Raw genomic sequence first — 23,420 nt, forward strand, 5'->3', positions numbered from 1 at the left:
GTCAGATTACAAGAGCAGGACAGACAGCGCTATCCAAAACTCTTTATGGGCATAAATAACTGGCAATTAGTTCATATTTTGAAAATTTCATAATATGAAATTAGTTCATATTTTAATTTATGTTGACAAAATATTATGTTTGCAACTCCAGTCTTTATGCTGTGAAAAGACATAATGTAAAATAAAAATATATATAATTATATAATTTAATGTATAATATATGAATAAAATAATATAATTGTATGATATATTATAATAAAATATACATTATGTATTATATATTTATTATATTATATAGGGATATATAATATTTATTAAAGGTTTATTATTTACCAGGCACTATTTTAAGAAATGGATACCATTATTATCCCCATTTTACACATGAGGGAATTGAGTCCCAAAGAAGCTAAGTTACTTGCCCAAGGTCATACAGCTAGTAAGTAGAAGGGCAAGATTTGAATATAGACAGTCTGACTTCAAATGCAACACCCAGCTCATTGCTATAACATAATCAAACACTAATTCAAATGCCTTCAGTGAGAAAAATAATCAATGTGGAAAAAATTTAAAATGTAGCCTTTCCCTTTTTAGTAAGAAATGTTTATTCTATAGAAAGTCACCGATGCAGATTTTGTGATTTTATTTTTGCCTTTGATATAGTTTATGGTTGGTTTAATAAAAAGGGGGAAATACAGCAATTTAAAATATATTTTTTCAGCTAGTCAAAGTTATAAAATTGTAATTACAATAGCAGAAACAGTAAATAAATCATAATAGATGGTTTTAAGCTTGATTTTAAAATGTGTTCTTTGGTTTTAAAAATAGTTCATTTGAAACATTTAAAATGTTTTAGATTAGAATATATGTGTCTAAAGGACTTTCACATAAATTTTATCACGCCATCCTAACAAAATTGCTGTGTGCTCACAGTGCAAGAACCAGTCATCCATTCATAGGCAAAGGATGTTCAAAACAGAAGAAAAAGAAAATGCAAATATTCCTGAGAGCTCACGTTAAAAAGCCAGAACTTGGCCAGTTATCTGTGCTCCAAATTCGCTACAGAACTCACTTTTCCTCACTACTCTGTAATGTTCAACTTCCCCAACTGTAAAAATCAGATCATATAATTTTTATTATACATCTGTTTTACTGTTGGAGTATGTTTGTTTTTATCAAATTAGTTAAATTGTCCACCCAAAGGCATTGATAACTCAAAATTCATTTAGAGAGCAGAGTAAAGTTTTAAGTTATTGGAAATCAGAATTTCATAATATCTTCTCTTTTAGGCTCATTTTATTTAAAAAAAAGAAGAGAAAAATGCCTTAGCTTCATCACTGAAAAAAGTAACCAATAAAAAGACTCAATTGTATAAAATCCCTTTCTAAGCAAAACTATTTTTTAATTTATGATTTTTTTGAAGTCTGCCATTTCCAGTCTCAGGAACGTACGATTACTTCCTTCTGGTGCCTTTTGCAGACTGGCTTCCTGCCACCAGCATCTCCTCCCCACCAGCCAACCACACCAGCTCATGCCGTGGAAATTTGATGGGGGTCACAGAACTTTTTATACCTAAGCAAATGCAAATGAAGGCAACTTGGAGAAAGCTTTTACTGACTAAACCTATGGTCAACTTAAGAAGTTGCAGAGAGGAGATTTTAGTCCTTTTGAAGTCCCATCACATAGCTCCTCAAACTGCCATCGTCACTGCTATTAAGACATAATCAGAGAGAAAGGGAGAAATGTTAAAAGGGTCTGCCACTGACTCTGGAATTGTTATTGGTTCCTACATACCAGCTATTTCATGGTTTGTGTCCTCCCTAATTCCTCCGCAAAGGTGACTACAGGGTCCTGTACTAATGTGACAGAACCCTCCTTACCTAAATTTGGCTGAGGACATCACATTAGTTCAGCACAGCAGTTTACCTGCCCCATACACTCATGAGTGGATGCAGATTCTGGAGTAAATCCAAAACATCTTTTTTTTTTTTTTTCCAAAAAGTACACCACCATTTTAATTTCTAATTGTCCAATGCTAGTAATGATCACTCCGTGGACATGGGCCAAGGTCAGGAAGTTGGTTGTGGTACACGTGCATTTCCCAGAGCACTGCTTTTTTTTTTTTTTTTTCCCCCAAGAACACCAGCCTTTTTATCTGAAAATTCATCTGGATGAAAGTGAATGAAAGTTAGCATATTAAAAGGATAACCTTGATTCCATTTCATTTTTACCAAAAAAGTACCAATGTATGAATTTTTAATATTACGAGTAGCAAATAATCTGTGACCCCCCAGAGTGTAGCCAACCCTGGTGTGAGTGTCATTGAATAGTCTGAGCTCTGTCTGAGTCTGAGGAATACACTTCTGAGTGTCATCTTGCTACAGTTTTACTCGCTCCCAATAACCAGTGCATGAGCACCCTTCCCTCCTCCCCAGTACCCTCCTGAGAAGTTCTCCAGGGGCTAGGGACCATTTCCAGTTGGAACACCAGGTACTTCTGATGTCCATGGTTTAAAGAACTTGGAGGACCACTGTTTGGTATGTTCCTGCAGACTGGAAGCTATGTTACTAATTCAAGAAATAGCCCTTTAACATGGAACAGTTTAGGGAGGCTCCCTGTGTGACTGTTCGCTGCTCCCTCTCTCCGCAAAATATACCAAAAGTTCATTTAAAAGCGGGAGAAAAAAAAAAGAATATATCTAAAATTAGCAACTTCAGTTCTCATCAAAAGGACTTGGAAGTCTCTTGTGTTTGAAGTGACAAATGTGTTTTGTGACCTTTGTTACCATTTATCATAGGGCTAAATTAGCAGTCGGCAGTTTTCTTTGCAAGTTTTCCAAGATACTATTTCTCCTGTTTAAGTAACTATCTCCAGGGGAAACTAGTGGTTATAAAGTGGCCTAATACGAATCATCCAACTCTCCCTGGCTATGGTTAGGGAAAAGAGGCGGATGATCATCTTGTTAGTTACATAAATTTCTGTAGTGATATAGTTGTATTGGTATTTGCCTACAGTCGTTAAAAGGTCTGCACAGTGCAACAGAAAAGGTATGCCTTTTGGCGTGAGGCAAACATGGATTACAAATACACTGCACCTGCTGAGTAACCTGGGGTCTTACGCCAGTCAGTTAATCACTATAAGCCTCGGAGTCCATATTTATGAAAGAGAAAAATGATAAGTTACAGTTCACACGTAGCCCATGGTGACTTTTTATAAATATTTTCTTCTACTTCCTTCCCCTTTGCTATTAATATCTATATAGACCTAAAATATAAATATAATATTACTCAGGACAGAGATTCCTACGATTTCTAGCCCAAACCACAGATTAATTTTTCAATCACAGGTTAAATTCATCTGTGGGATTTTTTTTCCCCCTTAGTTAGAAGCCTTGAAGGCATGAGCATACATTTGAGTGGGTAGACTTGTGTTATGTAGAGTGAACTTATAAAGGGTCTAGGAGTTTGGGGTTTTTTCAGTGTGGGTGGAGGGTTCCAGTTACAACTCGGTTCTTCAGAAAGTCAGTCACTGTTTCTGAGGGAAACAGGTTTGACTGGGTCAAAGCTTGTCACTTGGGTCTAGGAGAAGGGATTTTTCTTTGTTCATTAATTCAACTTACCCATTAAGGACACATGACCAATTCCCATAGTGCATGGCTTCCTGCTCCTAAATGGGCAGCCACACTTGCCCTTCAGCCTTGGTCTTTCCTCTTGCAGGTAAAAGCAGGAAAGATGGAGAGAAAAACATGGTGGATCCTTTTCTCCCCGTCTGTGCGAGCCTGCCTCCAACCTGGTGATCGTTGACACTCACCATATGTGTGAAAACTTTTTTTTTTTTTAACATATTATACTAGATTTTACTAATGAACTCAATCTTGTAGCTTCTACAGTTCCCCACCCCAACCCAAATCTAGTTCTTAGAGGATTTTTCCTCTTTTGAAACATCTAAACATACTTTGAGCAGAAAAATATTTTAAGATATAATTATCTAGCTTCACTAATATCTGAAAAATGCCTAGTCAACTAACTCAATATATAATGGCCAAGTGAAATTTTTGTGTTTCCATGCCCTGTTTTTATTTGAAATTACATATCTCAGAAATTTAGCTCATTATCTGAAAAAAAAATTAAAAAAACTGGTGAATTATAAAACAGGATTATTGCCACTGAATGGACTGTTTGACTTACCCAAGCAGGTAATGAACAATGTTGTTGTCAAATTCACTAATGTCATGTTAATTAGGATGGAAGCTAAGGGACATTATTCCAGTGGCCTTTTGTATCCTGGTGCCATATATATTCTTTGGCAAGAAAAGATGAAAAGCAGCAATAAACATCCGAAGACTGCCCACGGCTCTGTAGGTTTTTGGAACAATTCCTGGGATTGGGAAGTGAAAATAGACAGCACGTGGAGAAAATTGTCATCTCTGTAGCAAGATTTAAATGAAGATGACTAAGCCATTATTAATAGCACGCATACCTATTTAATTCCGTTGCCTCCTAACATCAACCTTCTTGAATCTTTTCTTTTGAAAGGAAGGTTGAGACTTTTTGGAAGGACGTGGGCAGAAGTAAGAGATTAAAATTGAAGTGTATATAATTCTTTCTGGAACTGCTTACATTTCATAGTTAGATAATAGTTTCATTTTCCCCTTTGGTCAAAGAGACGTGCTTAAAATTCTTATTTCTTTGCAAGAAACAATTTTACTCTTCTTAAACAAGTTTATAGTTAGCTGTGGGATACCGTATGGATTTCTGATTTAGTGACTTTAGCACCCCTGTTTGTGGTTGGAAGAACACTCAGGAACAATTTGAGCGCTATGTATATTACTCTTAAATAAATACAAAGTTAAAAATAATTTATTAGTCATCGTAAAGGAATACATGGCTCTGGCTCAAAGTGTTACTTATTTCCATCGTCTTTGTTTTATACTTTCTAGTCTCAATTATTGACAGAGAAGAAAGTGTCTTAGAATTTAGACGAGAGATTTAGGTCAATTGCCCTTTTAGTAAGATATTTAAAAATAATTTGAGATTGTCATGTATCCATAAACATCGTCATGGAGACGTGCATGAATCATCACTGTGGACATCTACTTGCATAGTCCATAACTGAAAGTATACCACCAAGACCAGTTAGGAATATCATTTGGGAAAGAAGAAAAATTAGAAAGGAAACCACACGACCAGTATGATGAGTGCCAAGAAAGGAAGAATATTCTTGTTTGGATAAACTGCGTCAGTATCAGTGGGAATTATATAGACACACTCACCTCCCTTTGGCTTCATTCTCCTTTCTAACGAGGATCTACATTCACTTTCATCAGTGGTAGAAGTTAAAATATAAATGTTACAGGTTAAAAAACTGCCCTGCTCCTATTAAATGGTAGAGATATTTAATATTCAGCTTCTTCTTAACACAGCCCTATACAGCAACAAAACTACACATTGATTTTGTGCTTTATTATCTTATAATAAAGCCGTTGTCCTTACTAATTTTCAGAGCAAGAATGGGCCTGTAGTAAGAAAGGGATTTTAATTGACACATTTTGGTAAAGAAGACACTTGCCTTAATATAACTGATGTTCTTTCAGCATTGTTGTTTCTAGACTTTTTTTTTTAAAGGAAGAGAATTTGTTCTGAAACTTTTTTTCTTTTCCTTAACATGCAAACTTTTCATTAAACATTGCTATTTTAGTAAAAATAAACAGTGAACTACAGGATATCCGTGTCTGGTGCTTTGCTTTTAATTACTTACTGGGGAATTACAAGTGGAAAAAGAATGACACTGGGATGTCTCTCCTGCTGAGGGTCAAGGCTTGTATTCAATGTGTGCTTGGTGGAGTGAAGTCCCAAAGGACCAGCAGTTTTTTTGGGTCCAGTTCCAATTACAGTTGTTTGGGAGCCAGTCAGTGTCTAAGAGGGAGAAAGTATGTTAGGGTCACAACAACGCCTAAGGATGGGCACTGACTCAGGTGATGCCTGGCATAGAGTTACTCACGGCTACTATGCGTCTTGTTTAATCCTGGAGGTTCCAATTTCAAATCTTCTATCTCATTTGACTTACCAGAAAATAAGTCTCAGTTAATGACTAAGAAAATATAATCAGCTTTTGGTGTGTGAATGATCATTTCAAAGAAGGTTTTTTTTCCTGCTTTTTTCCCTCCAGTGTCTAAACTTTTCTTCATTCAATATTACTACATTCCTAAAGAAGAAATGACAGAATACATAAGTAATTGTATTTCTGCCCTTTTCCCTTCTAATTACTTTACCTATGAATGAGAACTGGGTGGAAATAGCTCTGTATTTTGTTTATAAATAGTTTTTTTTCCCCTAAAAACAATAATAAAATTCAAGAAAGATTAACCAATACTTTTATGGTGATCAAAAAGAGTAGGGATGTATTGAGGAGGAAAGATGTGTTTTTCTTTACTTATCTGAGTTAACAGATCACACAAATATTGAAAAAGCTATAATCAATGTTTTATAGTTTTTATTATTTCCTAAATATACACTAGTGCCCAAGTAATTCATATTCTCCCCAACAAGCAAGACCTCTGAAGGAAAGCAGTCAATACCATTTTTAAATTTAATTCTGACAATGCTTTTTTCTAAATAATTGTTTATACTACAATTAACTGAAAAGCTATTCTCATGGCAAATCAGTTGGGTTCAAATCTTAGCTTTGTCATTTGCTAGCTGGGTGACTGTGATCATTTTATTTAATCTGTCCAGGTCTGCGTTTCCTCATCTGTAAAACAGTGAAAATAATAATGCCAAATCATAGGGCTATTGGTAAGAATCATAAAAGTGTTAGCAATGACTCCGATACAATAAGGACTCAATTAAAATATTATTTTTATTAAAATATACAATGTAAATTTTCTCTTTTTTTTGTATCCACTAACGTTTGTTAGTTATGAGTTCATACTGTTTTAAAAATGCAGACAAATCTAAGAAAACAACAGTGTAAATGTGTCAGGGTTCAGTTAGTTCTCTGCAGGTTTTTTGTGGACAGGCACATTTGGGCTGTATGATTTGAATTTCAAACGGGCTTTTTCTCATTTTGCATGGGTTGTGCCAGGAAACCCAGCCTCTTGTCCTGACTCTGTGTTCTGTCACAGACTAGCTGTGAGTCTGGCAATAACCCCTCTGGACTTCAGCATCCTTTTGTGAAATGTACAGATACTGGCTTCAGTAAACTCTAAAATGTGTGTGACCTACATTAGATATCAAAATGTTTCCATTATTTGCCTGTAGTCAGTGATTTAATAGTAAAAACATGGAGAACTCAGAGAAATTTAGGGAAAGAGCATATGGATGTGGCCAAGAAGAGGTTTTTGAACTGCAGATGCTAGGGGAATGTTCTGGCTATTTCCGCAGTGCTTTACTGCGTAAAAAACGTGACAGACACAAGTGTCAGTAATTACAGACCCCTTTTGCCTGACTTTGAAGAATTTGCAAAATATAACGCTAACAAGGACCTGGATAGACTACTAACTATCTCCCATAAGTGAGATTTTATGGAACTTTCTCAATCAGGGATCTCTGAGAGGGATATTTAAAGCCAGAGGGAAAGATTATAATGGGTGAAGATAGCTGAGGGTAATGTAAATAAAAAGGAAGGACAGTCCACAGTGGCAGCCTCTACCTGATGAAGTACGGAAAGGTAGTGGTTGAACGCTATGATTTTGAAAGTCCTGTAGATAAAACTGTATTCATAAAAACTAAAAACAAGAAGCATAATTTGAATATTCTATCCCCTCCTTCATATCTTTTTATCATTTCCTTCTCTTTCCAGCTCCCCAAGTATTTACTGGTAGTGAGAAGAATTGATGAAAAGCCTTTGCCAGGGCTATTCAGAGAAATATTCCAGTTCTTTCTTTTTCCCCCCACATGGATCATTAATGATAAAAGCAAAAAAAAAAAAAAAAAAAAAAAAGGAAGGAAGAAAAAGAATGGAAGAGTAAAATAATTTGTGGTTTAATATACCCAGACATTTTAATGCAGGTCAAATTCCAAAGGTCCTTTCTATCTGACAAATTTCTGTTTCATGATAATTTAAATTTTGTATAAACAGTATCCTTAGCAATCACTGGCTGTCTGCTAGAGGACACCTAAGAAACTGGAAAGATTTATCAGTAGATTAATAACGAAATGACCTGCTTTTAGTGGTTCATTTGCTTATATTTTTCCCTGGTTTCAGTTCTTTCCTTAAAGATGTCTTGCAAGTGTTTGCCCAGTGATAAGATCTTAAAAAAAAAAGAAAAAAACTTTAGAGTCAGAATTATACATTGCTTTTTGGTCATTGACAAAAAAATCAGAAGGATGGCCAGTTCCTAAATGCCTTCCTTTGTGCAAGGAAACTGGCAGTTGCCTTATTTTATTTTCTACCAAACATGCTTTTCTTCCCATTCTGAACAGAAAAACTGAACAAGTTAACACCAGCTCCACCGCTTTGAGAGCCTTCCTTCTGGGAGACAGCTGGACCAGTTTGTCTCCATAGCATCCCTGTATTTTTTGCTGCGTCCTGATTCCTTAGTACACGCTAGAGAGCGTTCACGTTCCTGGTCTTTCCTTACCTCCATCCAGTCCACCAGAAACACCTTACTTTTGAGTGAAAACAAGTGGTAAATGAACAATCTGGTAAACAGGGCCCTGCTAATCATTAACAAGTATTCCTCCAGTCCGATGCTTTCTGAAGCGCAGAAAGCGCTTACGGGATTAACAATAATAATATTAACAGCTAAAGATTACTGAGGGCTTCATTCTTTCAAGATTTTATTTCAATCCTCACAACAGTCCTATCTGGTCAATTTTTATTACTCCTATTTTGCAGATGAGAAAATGAAAGCTTAGTAAATTTGAGAAACTTGCCCAAGATAATTCAAGGCACAGAATTTAAAGTCAAGCTTGTCTTAACTTTAAAATTTCTGTGCATTAATAGTGTACTTTCTCTGAGGTATTTTTCTTGGGAGATATTTGTAGTCAATTATTAGATGAACAACTCTGTATGAAGTGAAATTTTACCAACTGAAATTGTCACACCAGGGTTTTGAGGATATCAACCAACTCCTTTCCATTTATTTTCTCAATTTCACCTTCTTATGATGATAACAATATTTCAAGTCAGATAAGAGAATGGAGATGGTGTTCATGGATGACCATTATGTTTTGAGAACTATCTGAAGGTCAATTGTGATAAATTCATTTATGTCTTCACCAAATATTTGAGAACCCACTATAGTCCAGGCATATATCAGAGAAAAAAGGCATAAATGTAATTTTAGTCTTTTGCTGAACAATGACTGGGTGACCGAATAAATTGTTAGGCACATAGTCCCTGTATGCTAATATGCTAATACACTAATATTACCCGATTTTAATCTGACCTTTTAGGAAATCATTCATTTGCCACTCCAAGAACTTCAGAGAATTACAGCAGGGAAATAATTTACACTTTAATGGTTAATGACCAGCCTATGGCAATTTTGTCTTAAATTCCCTTTAACACTTTCCGAATACCATACCCTTATGCTCAGAAAAAGGGTCCAAATGCCTGCATTACAAGTAAGACTTTCTCTTCCTTTTAAAAATTTTTTTTTAATTTTTCATCTGTAATTTTTAATTCTAATACTCTGAAATGTTCCACTCAGTACTTGACTTGGATGATCTTTTAGGTGAAGTAAGGAACGTCCTGGTTTTGATCAAGAAAGTACACAGTATTCCCACGTGGTTTTACATATGAAAAACACAGTATGTTCTTTCTGAATATCTAATGTGTTCTATATAATTTATGAGGCTGTTTTCATTAATTTTGGATGGTGTTATTATTGTTATGTTTACTTAACATCAAGAAATATTAAATGCATTCTTCCAGATGATACATTTACAAAAATTTTTACCTTTATTAATTTCTGTTGTGTATTTCCAGATAATAAAATTTACTACCATCCATAGTCTGTGTCTTGTGTTATTTTCATATTAGTAGTGATGCTGTCATGTTAATCTACCCACACGTTTACCTCCATGGGACCAACCACAAGGAAATTAGTGAAGGCGTAGAGTATTGCACATACCTTTGCAAAGACCAAAGCCCATGTGGAGGAAAAAGGCCATGTAGACTAAGTGTCTGATTTTCCATTTAAATAGGAAGGCACTTCTTTTCAGCTGAAAGATAAAAACATGTGTCTTAATATTTTATTCAGTATGAAAATAAAAGGTGTTGACTGTTACATTCACTATGCCTAATTCAGTTGGGAATGACCTCCTTGCTGATGCAAAGAAAACATTTGGCATTGTCTGAAATGTCCATCCTAGATGCCACTTTACCACCTAAAGGACCCCCTACACACATTTTAAAAAACAAGAAACCATGATGCACAATATAAGTATCTTGTCTACCGTAATCACGGCATTCACTGCTGTCTCTTACACTTATTCATATGCTGGTCCATTTCACCCTTTTGAAGACAAAGAGTTGTTCAAAAAACCTAAAAGTTATGTCTCATTGATCTTTGCATCTCTACCACCCAGCACTGGGCTCTCAGTTTAAAAGATAAATGAATGTTGGTACTGAATTACGAAGCGTCCGTGAAAGCCAATTTTTTAACATTGTGTTATGTTCTGCAGTAAAAACTCTTCTGGCTTAAGACTCTTCGGTATATTATTTGATGTTTTCAGAGCATCCCTGGTATATCTGAGTTGACAGTTGTTTTCTACATTGTATATAAGTAGAAATATTTATTCTAGTATTATTTCTATGACTGTAACTAACATGAAATGTATTACCCAAAATGATACATGCAATCATTCCCAGAAACTTCTACTCCAAGTAAAATAAATTATCTATCACATTTAAGGTTATTAAAAGTGTTTGTTCTATTTTGAGGAGGCAGAATGAAATACTTGACTATTCTCATATCTGGACTGTGCTATCATTTCTGATGCTGCATTGGGCGAGCATTCATTAAATCACACTGTCCTACAATCTACTATGTCCCTTTGATGCCAGTTGCATCTTATGAGTCAAAGATGATCACTGCATCTATTTTATGATTCAAGGATTATCATATGTATCCTGAACAATAATACCATTTTAAAGGACAGCATTTATCTCCTTTCTTAAAAAGAAGATGTCATGAAATCATTTAGTAAAAATCATGAATACTATTACTATTGCTTCTTACATTATATTCAAAAGGAATGTGGCAACCCTGATCATATGGTATAAAAGCTCTTTAGATTAATTGCAAGGAGGACGTTTTTGTATTCTAATGTGCATTTAATTCACTAGTTGGGATTCATTGATTCATCACCCAAATTTTCATTGCAGGCCCTCCCGGCCCTCCCGGTGGTCTGCGAATAGAAGACATCAGAGCCACCTCAGTGGGACTCACTTGGAGCCGTGGTTCAGACAATCACAGTCCCATATCCAAATACACGATCCAGACCAAGACTATTCTTTCCGATGACTGGAAAGATGCGAAGACGGGTGAGTTGCATTTGTTGGATTAATCTGTATGTATTTTTAGATGAATTATTGCATCAGAAACAAAAAGCCTTGGACTGTTAAAGAATTTCATCATCTACCCTGAATGCGTTTTTTTTCTTTCTTTCTTTCTTCCTTTCTTTCTTCCTTTCTTCCTTTCTTTCTTTCTTTCTTCCTTTCTTTCTTTCTTCCTTTCTTTCTTTCTTTCTTCCTTTCTTCCTTTCTTTCTTTCTTTCTTCCTTTCTTTCTTCCTTTCTTCCTTTCTTTCTTTCTTTCTTCCTTTCTTTCTTTCTTCCTTTCTTTCTTTCTTCCTTTCTTCCTTTCTTTCTTTCTTTCTTCCTTTCTTTCTTTCTTCCTTTCTTTCTTTCTTTCTTTCTTCCTTTCTTCCTTTCTTTCTTTCTTTCTTTCTTTCTTCCTTTCTTTCTTCCTTTCTTCCTTTCTTTCTTTCTTTCTTCCTTTCTTTCTTTCTTCCTTCCTTTCTTCCTTTCTTCCTTTCTTTCTTTCTTTCTTTCTTTCTTTCTTTCTTTCTTTCTTTCTTTCTTTCTTTCTTTCTTTCTTTCTTTCTTTCTTTCTTTCTTTCTTTCTTTCTTTCTTTCTTTCTTTCTTTCTTTCTTTCTTTCTTTCTTTCTTTCGTATTCCAGTGCTTTGTTAGTGAAGAAAACTACAGCAAACTTATAATTTAAAAACTATAGAGAAAGAAGCAGCATGTCTAGGCCTATAAGGGGAAAGCAGAGAGAGGCTTCCTGGGTGTCTTATTTAAGCTACATGTAATTCTAAGATGCAGCAGGAAAAAATGATAGAAAATGGAGTTTTTTCGGCAAATGGCATCTATAACTTATTTATGACCCATTTTATACAATTATGTAAGTACTATACTTCTACATTAAAAAAAAAAAAGCCACAATTGATCATATAGATTGAGCACCCAGATCTTACTACCATAACCCTTTACTTCCTGAGGATGACCTTGCCTGGCTTGAATTTTCTCCAAACAGGTTTTTAAAGCAGTTTAGTATCGCAGCCTTCTTTTCCCCACCTCATATTAAGATTTCCTAAAAGTAAAAGCTAATTAAGAGGAAGTGGGTAGTTGCTGTTGTCTGTAAGTACTGCCATTGTCATTTCCTCATCACCAGCATACACATCGCTTTATTTTCTCCTAGAACATCAAAGAAGATAGAGGACTTTTGATAAAATAGCTTGTTTATATTTGTCATTGTTGACAATATTTTTAACCAAACTTGTAGTTGTCATAATTTATTTTAGATGCATAAAGAAGAAGCATAGAAATATGGGCTCAGCTGTCATCAGAGGGGAGAAAAGAGATAAAAGTGAATAGAATGTTCTTTTTTAAAAAATGAAAGAGTTCATCATCCCAGCAAAGCTTAAACCTACTCATTTTAGTTTTATCTTAATATAAGGGAATTTATTTGTATTGCTCCCTGAGAAGTTTTAATTTAGATTCACTTTTTCTGATAATTCCTCCCTATCATAGGAAATGAATGAAATATAAACTTGAAATCTGTTACAAGGGTTTAGGATATATTTTCGTATTAAGTAATTCTCCACATAAGTGTATGAAGTTCAAATCAATTAGACACAGGTGAAACATTTCTATTACATTATGCTTTGCATGTAAGAATTACCTATAAATATACTTGGCAAAATCAGACCATTTGAGAAACAATTTTAGAAACCATTTAGATGTTTAATAAACATAAAGCATGAGCAATTTCTACTTCTCTGAAGAGAATGAAAATGAATGATAACGAAAAAACTGTAGGTAATATTATATATCTAGCTAAATTGACATTGTTTATAGTACTGGAGAGCAAATGAAATAAACACATGGTTAAAATTTGGTTTGGCTTTAAAAAAGGAATAATAATTGTCATTTCCATTAGTTATGAATGCTTACCATGTAGCTCAATTAAAACATGGTTCTCATTTAAAAAAAGTATTCCTCTATAAAGCAAGTTCCATGAGGGTGAAGACTTCTGTCTTATTCACTGTTCTATCCCTGGCAGTTAGATCAGGACCCTCATTGTAGATTCATTAAATATATATTTGTTGAGTTCCCACTGTATGTCTGAACCTATCCTAGACGCTGGATACATAGTTGGCCAGCAGTGAACAAAACAGAGAGAGAACAAAGAAACCAAAAAACAACAAACAAACAAAAACCCTGCCTTCAAGGAGCTTACATTCTAGTAGGAGAGAAGATGGTAATAAACAAATAATTCAAATGTATAGTAAGTCACATGATGATTAGTGCTAAAAAGAAATAACAAAGATGGGGGATGGGGAGGCAAGGGTTGCATCTAAATAGGGTGCTTCTTTTTGTGGGTGTTGATGCTTTCTTTTTTTTATGTGTATATATATATATTTGTTGAAGTAGAGTCAATGTACAATGTTGTGTCAGTTTCTGGTGTACAGCACAATGCTTCAGTCATACATGAACATACATATATTCGTTTTCATATTCTTTTTCACCAGAAGTTTCTACAAGATACTGCATATAGTTCCCTGTTCTATAAAGGATGAACTTGTTTATTCTATATAATACAGTTAGTATCTGCAAATCTTGAACTCCCAATTTACACCCTCACACCCCACTCCCCCCTGGTAACCACAAGTTGTTCTCTATGTCTGTGAATCTGTTTCCGCTTTGTAAGTAAGTTCATTTGTCTTTTTTTTTTTTTTTTTCAGATTCCACATATAAGTGATATCATATGGTATTTTCCTTTCTCTTTCTGGCTTACTTCACTTAGAATGACAATCTCCAGGTCCATCCACGTTGCTGCAAATGTCATTATTATATCTCTTACTTTCCTGCCACTCCCCCAGCCACACATGGGCACTTACTTATATTCAGTGTAAGGCTCAGAATGCACAGAGGGTCTCAATTTTCCTGCTCTGATCTTAGACTTAAACAGATCTGAGGTGCCTGTGCCTTAAAGGACGGTCTCTCAACTCTCTTGTCATACTCCCAGACTTTCTTGAGTACACCTGGTGAAGCCTGCAGAAAGGAATTGGTCAACAGCCAGACTCTCCTAGATCTGGGGGCTCCCAGGGATTCAAAATAGCCATGTCAGTCTGCACTTTGTCTTTAAATATCCTTGAAAAGTTAAACTGCTTTCTTCTACACATCGATGCCTAGGTCCTCCTTTTCGCTATTAGTCTGCAAATGATGATTTTAGTTGATTAGACTTCTTCACAAACTCAGCTCTCTGATAGGCTCTCAAAAGCAATATTTTGTAGATTCTCTTGCATGTTCTTCTTGTTAGTTGTGTAAGTAAAGTTCTCTTGTGACTATATCCTAAGTGGAAGTGAAAAATACGCAGAGATGAAGAAATAAAACTCATGTGGTTTTTATTTACAGTGGTGTCCACTGAAAAAAGGAAGGTACAAGATTAATTCAGTTTTATGAAAGTGATTATTTACGGTGTTCAATTTTTTCAAAGATACCAATGTTCAACATTCCAAGGATTAAATTTAGAATAATGAGGTGAAAGAATAGACTGTATGTCTTTAAAATGATCTACAGTAATTATCACTCCTCTCAAACATTTTAGGGGATGGCCAGCAGAAATATAGTGTCATTCCTAGGGTTCTACAGGATGCTTAGGTCACATTTAGATGTTGTGTTTGATTCCATGCTGCTACTTTCAGGGGAAAAAGATATAGAATATTATTGGTGATGGTGTGTGTGTTTGTACAGAAGAGGGAGGTTGACCAGAATATAAAGAGGACCGGAAACCACGTTATCAGGGAGCAACTGAGAGGAGTTGGGATATGTTCTCTAAAAAGGGGAAGAAAAGGTCTTTATATGTAAAGTTCTATCATGTTGAAGATTAGAATTAATTGTTATAAATCCTCCTCAAATATCATCTTAACATATTCGTGTTTCTTTGGATTTTAGAGCATTTTCTCAGAATAGACTTTTGTCAGTTAAATTATTGAGTATAAATATGCTTAAGCCCATGAGCTATATGACAAGCTTACACTGAAGGAAGGTGGAATAAGTTTTTATTCCCATCACCAGTATACAAGTATCCCTTGTCCCAGGTCTTTACTGAGTGTTTAGTATTTTCCGTTTAAATCTTTGCCAAATTGATGGGTTACAAAAATGAAAAGAGCATTCGGCTCATCATAGGAGATTCACATCTTAGAATTTACCATTTTCTTTTTTGACTTTCTGTAGCTTCACATTTGTTGTTCTTGCTTCAGATGTAAATTGCTGGATTTTTGTGAAGCAACAGGAAAATTTTCCTTAGAGAAGAATTAATGAATCACACATTCTGGGATGCCAAAGCACAGTTTGCTTTTTTTTTGCTGCAAGGAACGCCTCTGGCTCCTCCCTGAGTCCTGCCAGATGATCTATGGGTTGAGTCTAGACCCTTCAACGTTACACTGAGTAGTTGTGTCAGAGCCAGAGTGAAGCCTTTAAACGCCCATTTTCATTCTCAAGCAACAGACCTGCTTTTTCAGGTAGAACCCCCAAGTGGGTCATCCTTTCTGAGTAGTTTCAAATACTTGGGTTTTGGAGGCAGATGGAGGATCCTAAAAGTTCTAATTGTTTTTAAACCCCAAGGAAACAACAGGACTCACTATGGCAACCTCCAAGAATCTGGAACACGAGGGATTACATTACCTGGAGCTATCCTTGAAACAGTCTGTTTTTCAGCCTGGAGGTCATTTTGGCTTTCTGAAGCTGCTCAAAGAACTAGTGGGTGTGGTCTGAAGGCAGAGCACCACAAAGCATGGTTGCCAGGCAACTAAAACACTGAATATTGGCTCTGAGATACCCATGAGACTTGCTTCACTTTTCCTCCAAAGAATAGTCAGAAACGTTTTATTCTGAGCCTTATGGACTCAAGGTATTTGCAGTTAGATCAATGGAGTAGTGCTCATGGCTGCTTGTTAAAATAAGACCTTCTCAAGGGGATCTTTTGACCTGAGTACTAAAGTAAGGAGTGTGTCTCCTGCTGTATATCCCTTTGCTTGAAATTTATGCTTAGCAGTAAAACCAAGATTTAAACCCTTATTAGATTAATATACAACATTTTAGTTGTTTATAAAGAGAAGCCTCTGGCAGGCTTTATACTGTTAAAATCTGATTTTCAATACTGAGATTATCTGTAAAATGTGGCCTGACTCAGAACTGACCCAGTTAAAACTCAGGAGCTTGAGACCCCAGTTCTAATTCCCGGGACATGCCTCTAATGTGCCAACTACTCCCCTCTCCTCTGACTCCAGGAATAGCAAACAGGTTGCAAGGAACTTGGCTGAAGAGAGGGGACACAGAGTCCCTCTGCTCCTGACTCGTGTCCACTTGGCTCGAGGCATGAATCTCCTTCCAAGGCAAAGATGACCTTTGCTTCCAACCTATCTGTGTGGGAGGTTTTGGAAAAATAAAATGTGTATCCAATAGATCCTACCAGAGCAGAAGGGGTTGGAGAAGACTGCAAGAGGTACAAATCCATTTATCGGGACATTGAGGGCTCAGAATAAGACAAATAAAATGTGTACTAAAGGTAAAACACGTCAGCAATGGAGGAGAGAAGTCAGAAAGGACCAAGTCACAGTTAAAGAGAGTGGTTGAGGGCTTAAGGGAATGAAAACAATTTTCACCCTGTGCTTTAGACAAGGCGGGATAGTTTATGAGCTGATAATAGGCATTAGAGGTACAGAGCATGGTAAAGGAGCGTCCTCTTTTATTCTACCAGCAGCCTGCCTGATTCAGGGTTGAAGGAGATAATAAAGTGATTGCTGTACACGTGGCCTGCTCCCTGCATTGAGATACTGTCCCTTCTAAACCACCACAGCTTTTGTATTTATATTTTATTGCTATTTTTTTAAACAAATATTTATTGAGTACTTCTATTTGCAAAACATCATACTAGGTCTTCCAGGCCCCTGAGGGATTCCAAAACATGAATAAGTAAAATGGGGGGAGGGTGGAGCTCACTGGTAGAGCGCCTGCTTAGTATGCATGAAGTCCTGGGTTCAATCCCCAGTACCGCCATTAAAATAAATAAAAAAATAAACCTAATTACCTCTCCCCCCCAAAAATAAAATAAAATAAAATAAAATAAAATAAAATAAAATAAAATAAAATAAAATAAAATAAAACAAAATATAATAAAAACATTAAAAAAATTTTAAAAGAGTAGTAAAACAAACATATATATGCCCATAAATGATAACCAGGAACAAACAAGGGGAACATGAAAACAGATGATGAGCGTGGCCTCGCATGGACATAGCCAGTCTTGAGTTTTCCAGTTGTAAAGTGATGCTATGGGCTGCTGAGTTCAAGATTGGAGCTGGGAAAACAGTTAGAAAGCAACCTTTTAAATCCTGCTCTTGTGATGTGGTATGGGTCAAAATTCCTGCCCTATTTGGGGGAAAGGAAAGCAGACCAGATACACAGTCACTTTTATTTCTAGATACATTTTTCTAAAATGATTCATATTAGTCATTTTTTGCTAAATTAGCCTACTACTTATATAAATGGCTTTATTCAGGGGGTATTGTAAATACATACCGAAAACATGTTTGTTTTAGATATTCATCTCCTTATAGGTACTGATGTTAATGGATGTTAACAAGAATGATAGTAATTGATTTTGTTCTAAAAAGAGGAGTTTTCACACCTTGAGCCATCCTTGTAGAGAATATTATTGTGAACTTACAGATATCAAATTCCTTCCCTCATCACTCAGAAGGTACATTCTGGAAGTTCATGTTTCTAATATCCACTTTCTGTTTCCCCTTTTCAGAGAGCTGTTTGCATCACTGGGCCAAGGCTTTCCCTCTGAGGTTTAGCTTCTCATGATCGTAACTCCAAGGCTTTTCGCTCATTCTGCTCTCTCCACCTTCAGACTTCGTTTAGTCACAGGTCCTATTCCCCATCTAGAATCCAAAGCCCACCATCAAAGACCCCAGTTGACTTTTCTTTCTTCAACTCTCACCATTCCTCCAAACAGTTTCTGTAGTCAAGTATGAATTTCTACTCTTAGAACATATCCTTGATCTTCCATTTGTTTGGAGATATTTTTGTACTGGATCCTCAGATGTGCTCCAAATCAGTCTATCAGCTGCACTTTTCACTGTATATCCATCTGGCTCAGTCTACACCTGCCCCTACCTGTTGACTGCCCAGCTGCTTGGAAAAGCCCCAGTGTAGCCATTTACCATCATGAGAACACTGTGTGCCTTTGCCAAGAGGGACCCTTTAGAATGGTTCCAATATTCCATTCTTCAGGTATTTAAATGGTCCTGGGGTTTTACAGCATAAGAAGCAGCGGGGGAGGATCAGACTGCCTCCTTAACCATTCTGTTACAATTGCTTGGGCTCCCCAGACTCACAAAGTCACAAATATTTCCATCAGCTTCTGCCTTTAAAGCTCTGTATTGATTCTCTAGGGCTGTGATAACACATTACCACAAATTTGGTGGTTTGACACAATAGAAGTACAAAATCAAGGTGTTGTCAATGCTGTACCTTCCCCTAGGATCCTAGGGAACAAAATGTTCCTTCTTCTCCCAGCTTCCGGTGACTCCAAAAACCCCTTGGCTTACGGCTGCATCATTTCAATTTCTGCCTTTGTGGCCACATTTCACCTTCCTCTTTCATATATTTCTTTGCTGTATTTCTCTTATAATGACACTTGTTATTGGATTTAGGGCCCATCTAGATAATCCAGGATAATCTTATACAAGATCCTTAACTTAACTTTAGTCTCAAAATTAAAATGGTCTGCAAGATTCTTTTTCCAAGTAAGGCCACGCTCCCAGGGTCTGGTGATGTGAACATAGACGTGTCTTTTAGGGGGTCACCAGTCAAACCAATAGAGCCTCTCCTTCCACAGGAAGCTCAGAATCATTGCAAGTTTCCAGTGAGGATGAGGGGCCACGCTACCCAGGGTCATAACAACCAGCTGTGCTATTTTTTTTCCTTTTCTCCGCAAAGAGTTCTTCATAAGTCAAAACTTCATCTTCCCTCTTCCAGTTACCTAAAATAAGTTCCTATGTATACAAATTAAGACAAACAAATTCTGATTTGGTGTGAAGGAATGGCAGAGGAGGTAAGAGATAAATAAAAGAGGCAGAATTAAAACAGAGGGGCAGGCAAAGCTAAACTTGTAACCAGAAAGTCAAAAATACACGTCAAATACGTAAAACAAGTTCTTAACAAAATAAGAGATTGGATGGCAAAATGAGTGTCTAGGAGAGTTATGCCACAAGTACCACAGACGGCAGCACGAGGCATGGGAGAGTCTGAGCTATATAGGAGTTTATCCAGAAGTAAAAACTGGACACCAGGATCCTCAGCATTTATTGTGGTGATGGGTACAGCGTCTTAAAAAGCTACTTATTCAGGGTCTGCAGTGCCAGATGAGAATTCCCTAATTTGTATCATAATGAATCATGCATGAGCCTCAGGGAACACATTTTCCAAATAAGTGATGTACAGGTATTTACATACATACGTGTAGGTTAATTATTAAAAACACATGTGAAAATATTTTATGAGCGCTTAAACTAATATGTGGTCCTGCCTTGGTTGTACGCTTTATCATACCTCAATTAAATAAGCAATTCCAAGTCATAGCCTGCCCATAATTTGTAATTTTCCCATTAATATCTAGTAGCATAAATCCGGAGAAATACTTAATACAACTGAATGAATTATTTTAACATGTATTGTCACTGCCCCAGATGATTTGGTATGAATCTAAAAAAGAAACCAAAAAGAACATAAACAGATAGTCCCATAAATCATTCACTACCCATACACTGCAGGGCAGTCCATAAAAGTTTTAACTGCCCATGTGGTACCCTTGCCTCTGGAAATCTCTCTGGGTTCTGCTTTCAGAAACTACCTCCTTTCTATTCAGGGTGTTGCCAGTGGACTAGCAGCAGAGACATGAGCCGGGAGCCCACTGGAAGTTCATATATATATGTCTCTTCCTAACTTCTTATCTCTCCTCTTACTTCCTTGAACTGAACATTTTGTCATTCTTCATTTTTATTTTTATTTCAGCTCAGTGGAATACGTTTCGTTTTCTGAAAACAGGAAAATAAACATGGGGAGTTATAAAAGTAATGTTACTCAGCTAACGTTCTCTATTTTGATGTTTATTTTCTTTAGACCCCCCAATTATTGAAGGAAATATGGAGGCAGCAAGAGCAGTGGATTTAATCCCATGGATGGAGTATGAATTCCGTGTGGTAGCAACCAACACATTGGGTATAGGAGAGCCCAGTATCCCGTCAAACAAAATTAAAACAGATGGTGCTGGTATGTAGGAGAAACGTTATTAAATGTAAAAGGCTTATAAATTCTGTGACACTGTAATGCATAATTGAATGCTTTTGGAAATAATGCTCTGAGGTAAGTAATTCACCTGAAAAATGTGTGTATAGGCATTTCACATTGGTGTGTCCATTCAGGTGTGTCAAGACAGTCAAAAATTAAGAGGACATATGAAGCCTAAGAATATTTTTACATAATTAATGGGAAAGAGGTAGATAGAGAACACTGAATAATCCACTAGACACCTCTTAAATGTAGTTAGTATTTAGAATATAAACTTTAATGTAAATTCTGAACCTTAAGCAAGTAGACCCATGCATAAGCAGGCTCCAACATTTGGAAGGCTCATGGTTTTTCATGTCTCTTGAAGACATTTATAACTGAATGGCCACGTGGATGGAGGGGATGGATACGGACGGAGAGCAGGGTGAGTGGGGCATGGGGAGAATGGGGCAGGGACCCTCGGATCTGCACCACCGGGGGAGTCACAGCTTTGTAGAAACAGCTGTAACGGTTTCCTTCAGTATTGGGTGTGTCATTCTAAACGTGCTCTCTTATCGCAGCTCCACCTTGGCTACTCTTCCAATTTAAGTTCACACTTTTGTGCTAAATACCAACTCCATTTTTATAGCCTTTAGTACAAGAAGTACCCCGCTCTATTTTCTTTGTCCCTTGCATTTTTAGGCAAAAATATTGTGATTCTAATAATAGTTCTTCTTTATTATTCCCTGTCTATGAAAAAGAAAATGTTTTGCAGACTCTCTGAGTTTATTTTCACTGTGCCTTGCCAAATTTCAGTGCTCTCTTTGGGGGAAAATATTTTAAATGGATGACAGACCGCCATTAAAATTCTACTGTGATATCTTAATATCGTCTCTCCACATTTCTGGATACCTCAATTTCTTGGCCTCACTTCTAACTAGAATTATAAATTCTACTGTCTTTAGTTTTTAAAGCCGAGTTATTCACAGAAACTGCCATCAATAAACAGTCTCTTAAAGTTTCATGTAATTTCCCAGAGAAAACTGATGATTCTGTAATAAAGGAAGAAGATAAACACTAAATTACTGAGCTGTGCTGAGTATTTTCACATGCACTTCAGCTAAGCCTCGGAAGAATACTTTGAGGTTGGTTCTGCAATCCAGTGCTCATTAAGAGGCAGTAGACTCGGAGACACTAAACAGTTCACCTAAATTAATATAACTACTTGCAAGATTCAGAATTCAAATCCAGATCTGTCCGACAGATCTCACATATTAAACGTTCTCTCTTAAAGGTGGTTTCTCTGTGACTCTAAAATCATACCCACTTAATATGAACCTTTATTAATGTTCCAGTCAAAGCTCATACTGCATTCTCAATTATAAAACTAGATATGACTTAGACACTGATTATTTTTGTTTGTTTTAGTATATCCACCTGTGAATGAACACAGTTGTTCCTTTTTCTCTACCTCACAGAAATCTCATCAGGACATGGGGGTGATGTAAGAGAACGCAGGCACCGCATAGCCAGGATACTTGTGTTTGATTTTGATTATTCTCTAAAGCTTCCTAGGTCTGTAACAGAGGCTGCTGTGTGATGCACTGAACACAGTTGCTCTTTCTTGAGAAACAAAAATAAAAAGGAACTGGGACTTTTCTGACGGATGGTTTCAATCACCTAATTCGTGCTGAGGGGTCATGCACTTGATTTGATTTAACAAGTATTCATTTTCAAAACAAAATTGCAAACAAATTAAATGATTAAGTCGGTCTCAGTAAACTTACTTCAGTTAAAAATTATAACATGTTTATCCCAGGCTCTTTTTATCTCATTGAGCTTCCTTAATTTTCTCTGATCTGTGGACTAGTGAAATACGAATGAATTCTGATCTGAACACATCTTTTGAGGTACGAAATTGTTCATGGGGGGGAAAACACACTTTGTTTGGCATAGGGGTACACCCTCCTCTCTCCTTCTTAAGAACTCTGTTATCAAAAAATTTCTTTATCACTTATTTCAGAAAATGATTGCTTTAGTATATACTGGTTGATCATCTGGACAGAATTGCCATAAGATCTTAAATTTATTTTTAATCCCAAAGTAGAATTTTAAATGCAATGTGTTTTTAAGAATCACAATAAAAACCAATGTTTCAGAGAGAAAAAGTCAATCTGTTTCTTTCATATCTGAATCAATGAATATAATTTATATTTAGTATTATATTTAGAAGAAGAGGATAATTTTTGATGGGCTCACTACCATCAGTTTGTATGTAACTCTGAAGACCTTCCAACCTCAAAGTCTTCTCGCTTTAGAAACGCTGGGAAAAATTTGTTTCAGACTCACATCAAACCTAACATTTTGATAAGGCTGTTACCTTCAGCAAACAACTTTTGGCATCACCTTCGTAAAGCGTCACCTCTGACGTTATGTTTGTTCAAATGGTATTTTGTTAAGGAATTCATTCTTTTTCTAGTGTGCATGGAACATAACTTCTCTTAAAAGCCTTCAGAACCAAAACAAACATAAAAGTGATAAGAAACCAGTCTTATTCACAATGCAAGATACGGCCCTATAGTGATATAATGAGACGATTCATTGCTTTCAGTTGCAAAAAACAATAAAT

At 36.2% G+C, this 23,420-nt stretch overlaps 1 protein-coding gene across 6 annotated transcripts in view; it reads left to right on the top strand.

Moving 5' to 3' along the window:
• Positions 1-23,420, top strand: part of CNTN1 (contactin 1) — a 287,326-nt gene that overhangs the window by 213,495 nt on the left and 50,411 nt on the right. For 5 of the 6 annotated variants that reach the window (XM_010974876.3, XM_010974883.3, XM_031462744.2 and 2 more), the window contains 2 exons: positions 11,332-11,490; positions 20,645-20,794. In XM_010974876.3, the coding sequence (XP_010973178.1) occupies positions 11,332-11,490; positions 20,645-20,794 (309 nt within the window). Of the gene's footprint in view, positions 1-3,713; positions 5,585-11,331; positions 11,491-20,644; positions 20,795-23,420 lie in introns of those variants that run through there. The other variant, XM_064491776.1, reaches the window with a different exon arrangement.

The sequence above is a fragment of the Camelus dromedarius genome, chromosome 11 (genome assembly GCF_036321535.1).
Source record: "Camelus dromedarius isolate mCamDro1 chromosome 11, mCamDro1.pat, whole genome shotgun sequence".
Classification (NCBI taxonomy): domain Eukaryota; kingdom Metazoa; phylum Chordata; class Mammalia; order Artiodactyla; family Camelidae; genus Camelus; species Camelus dromedarius.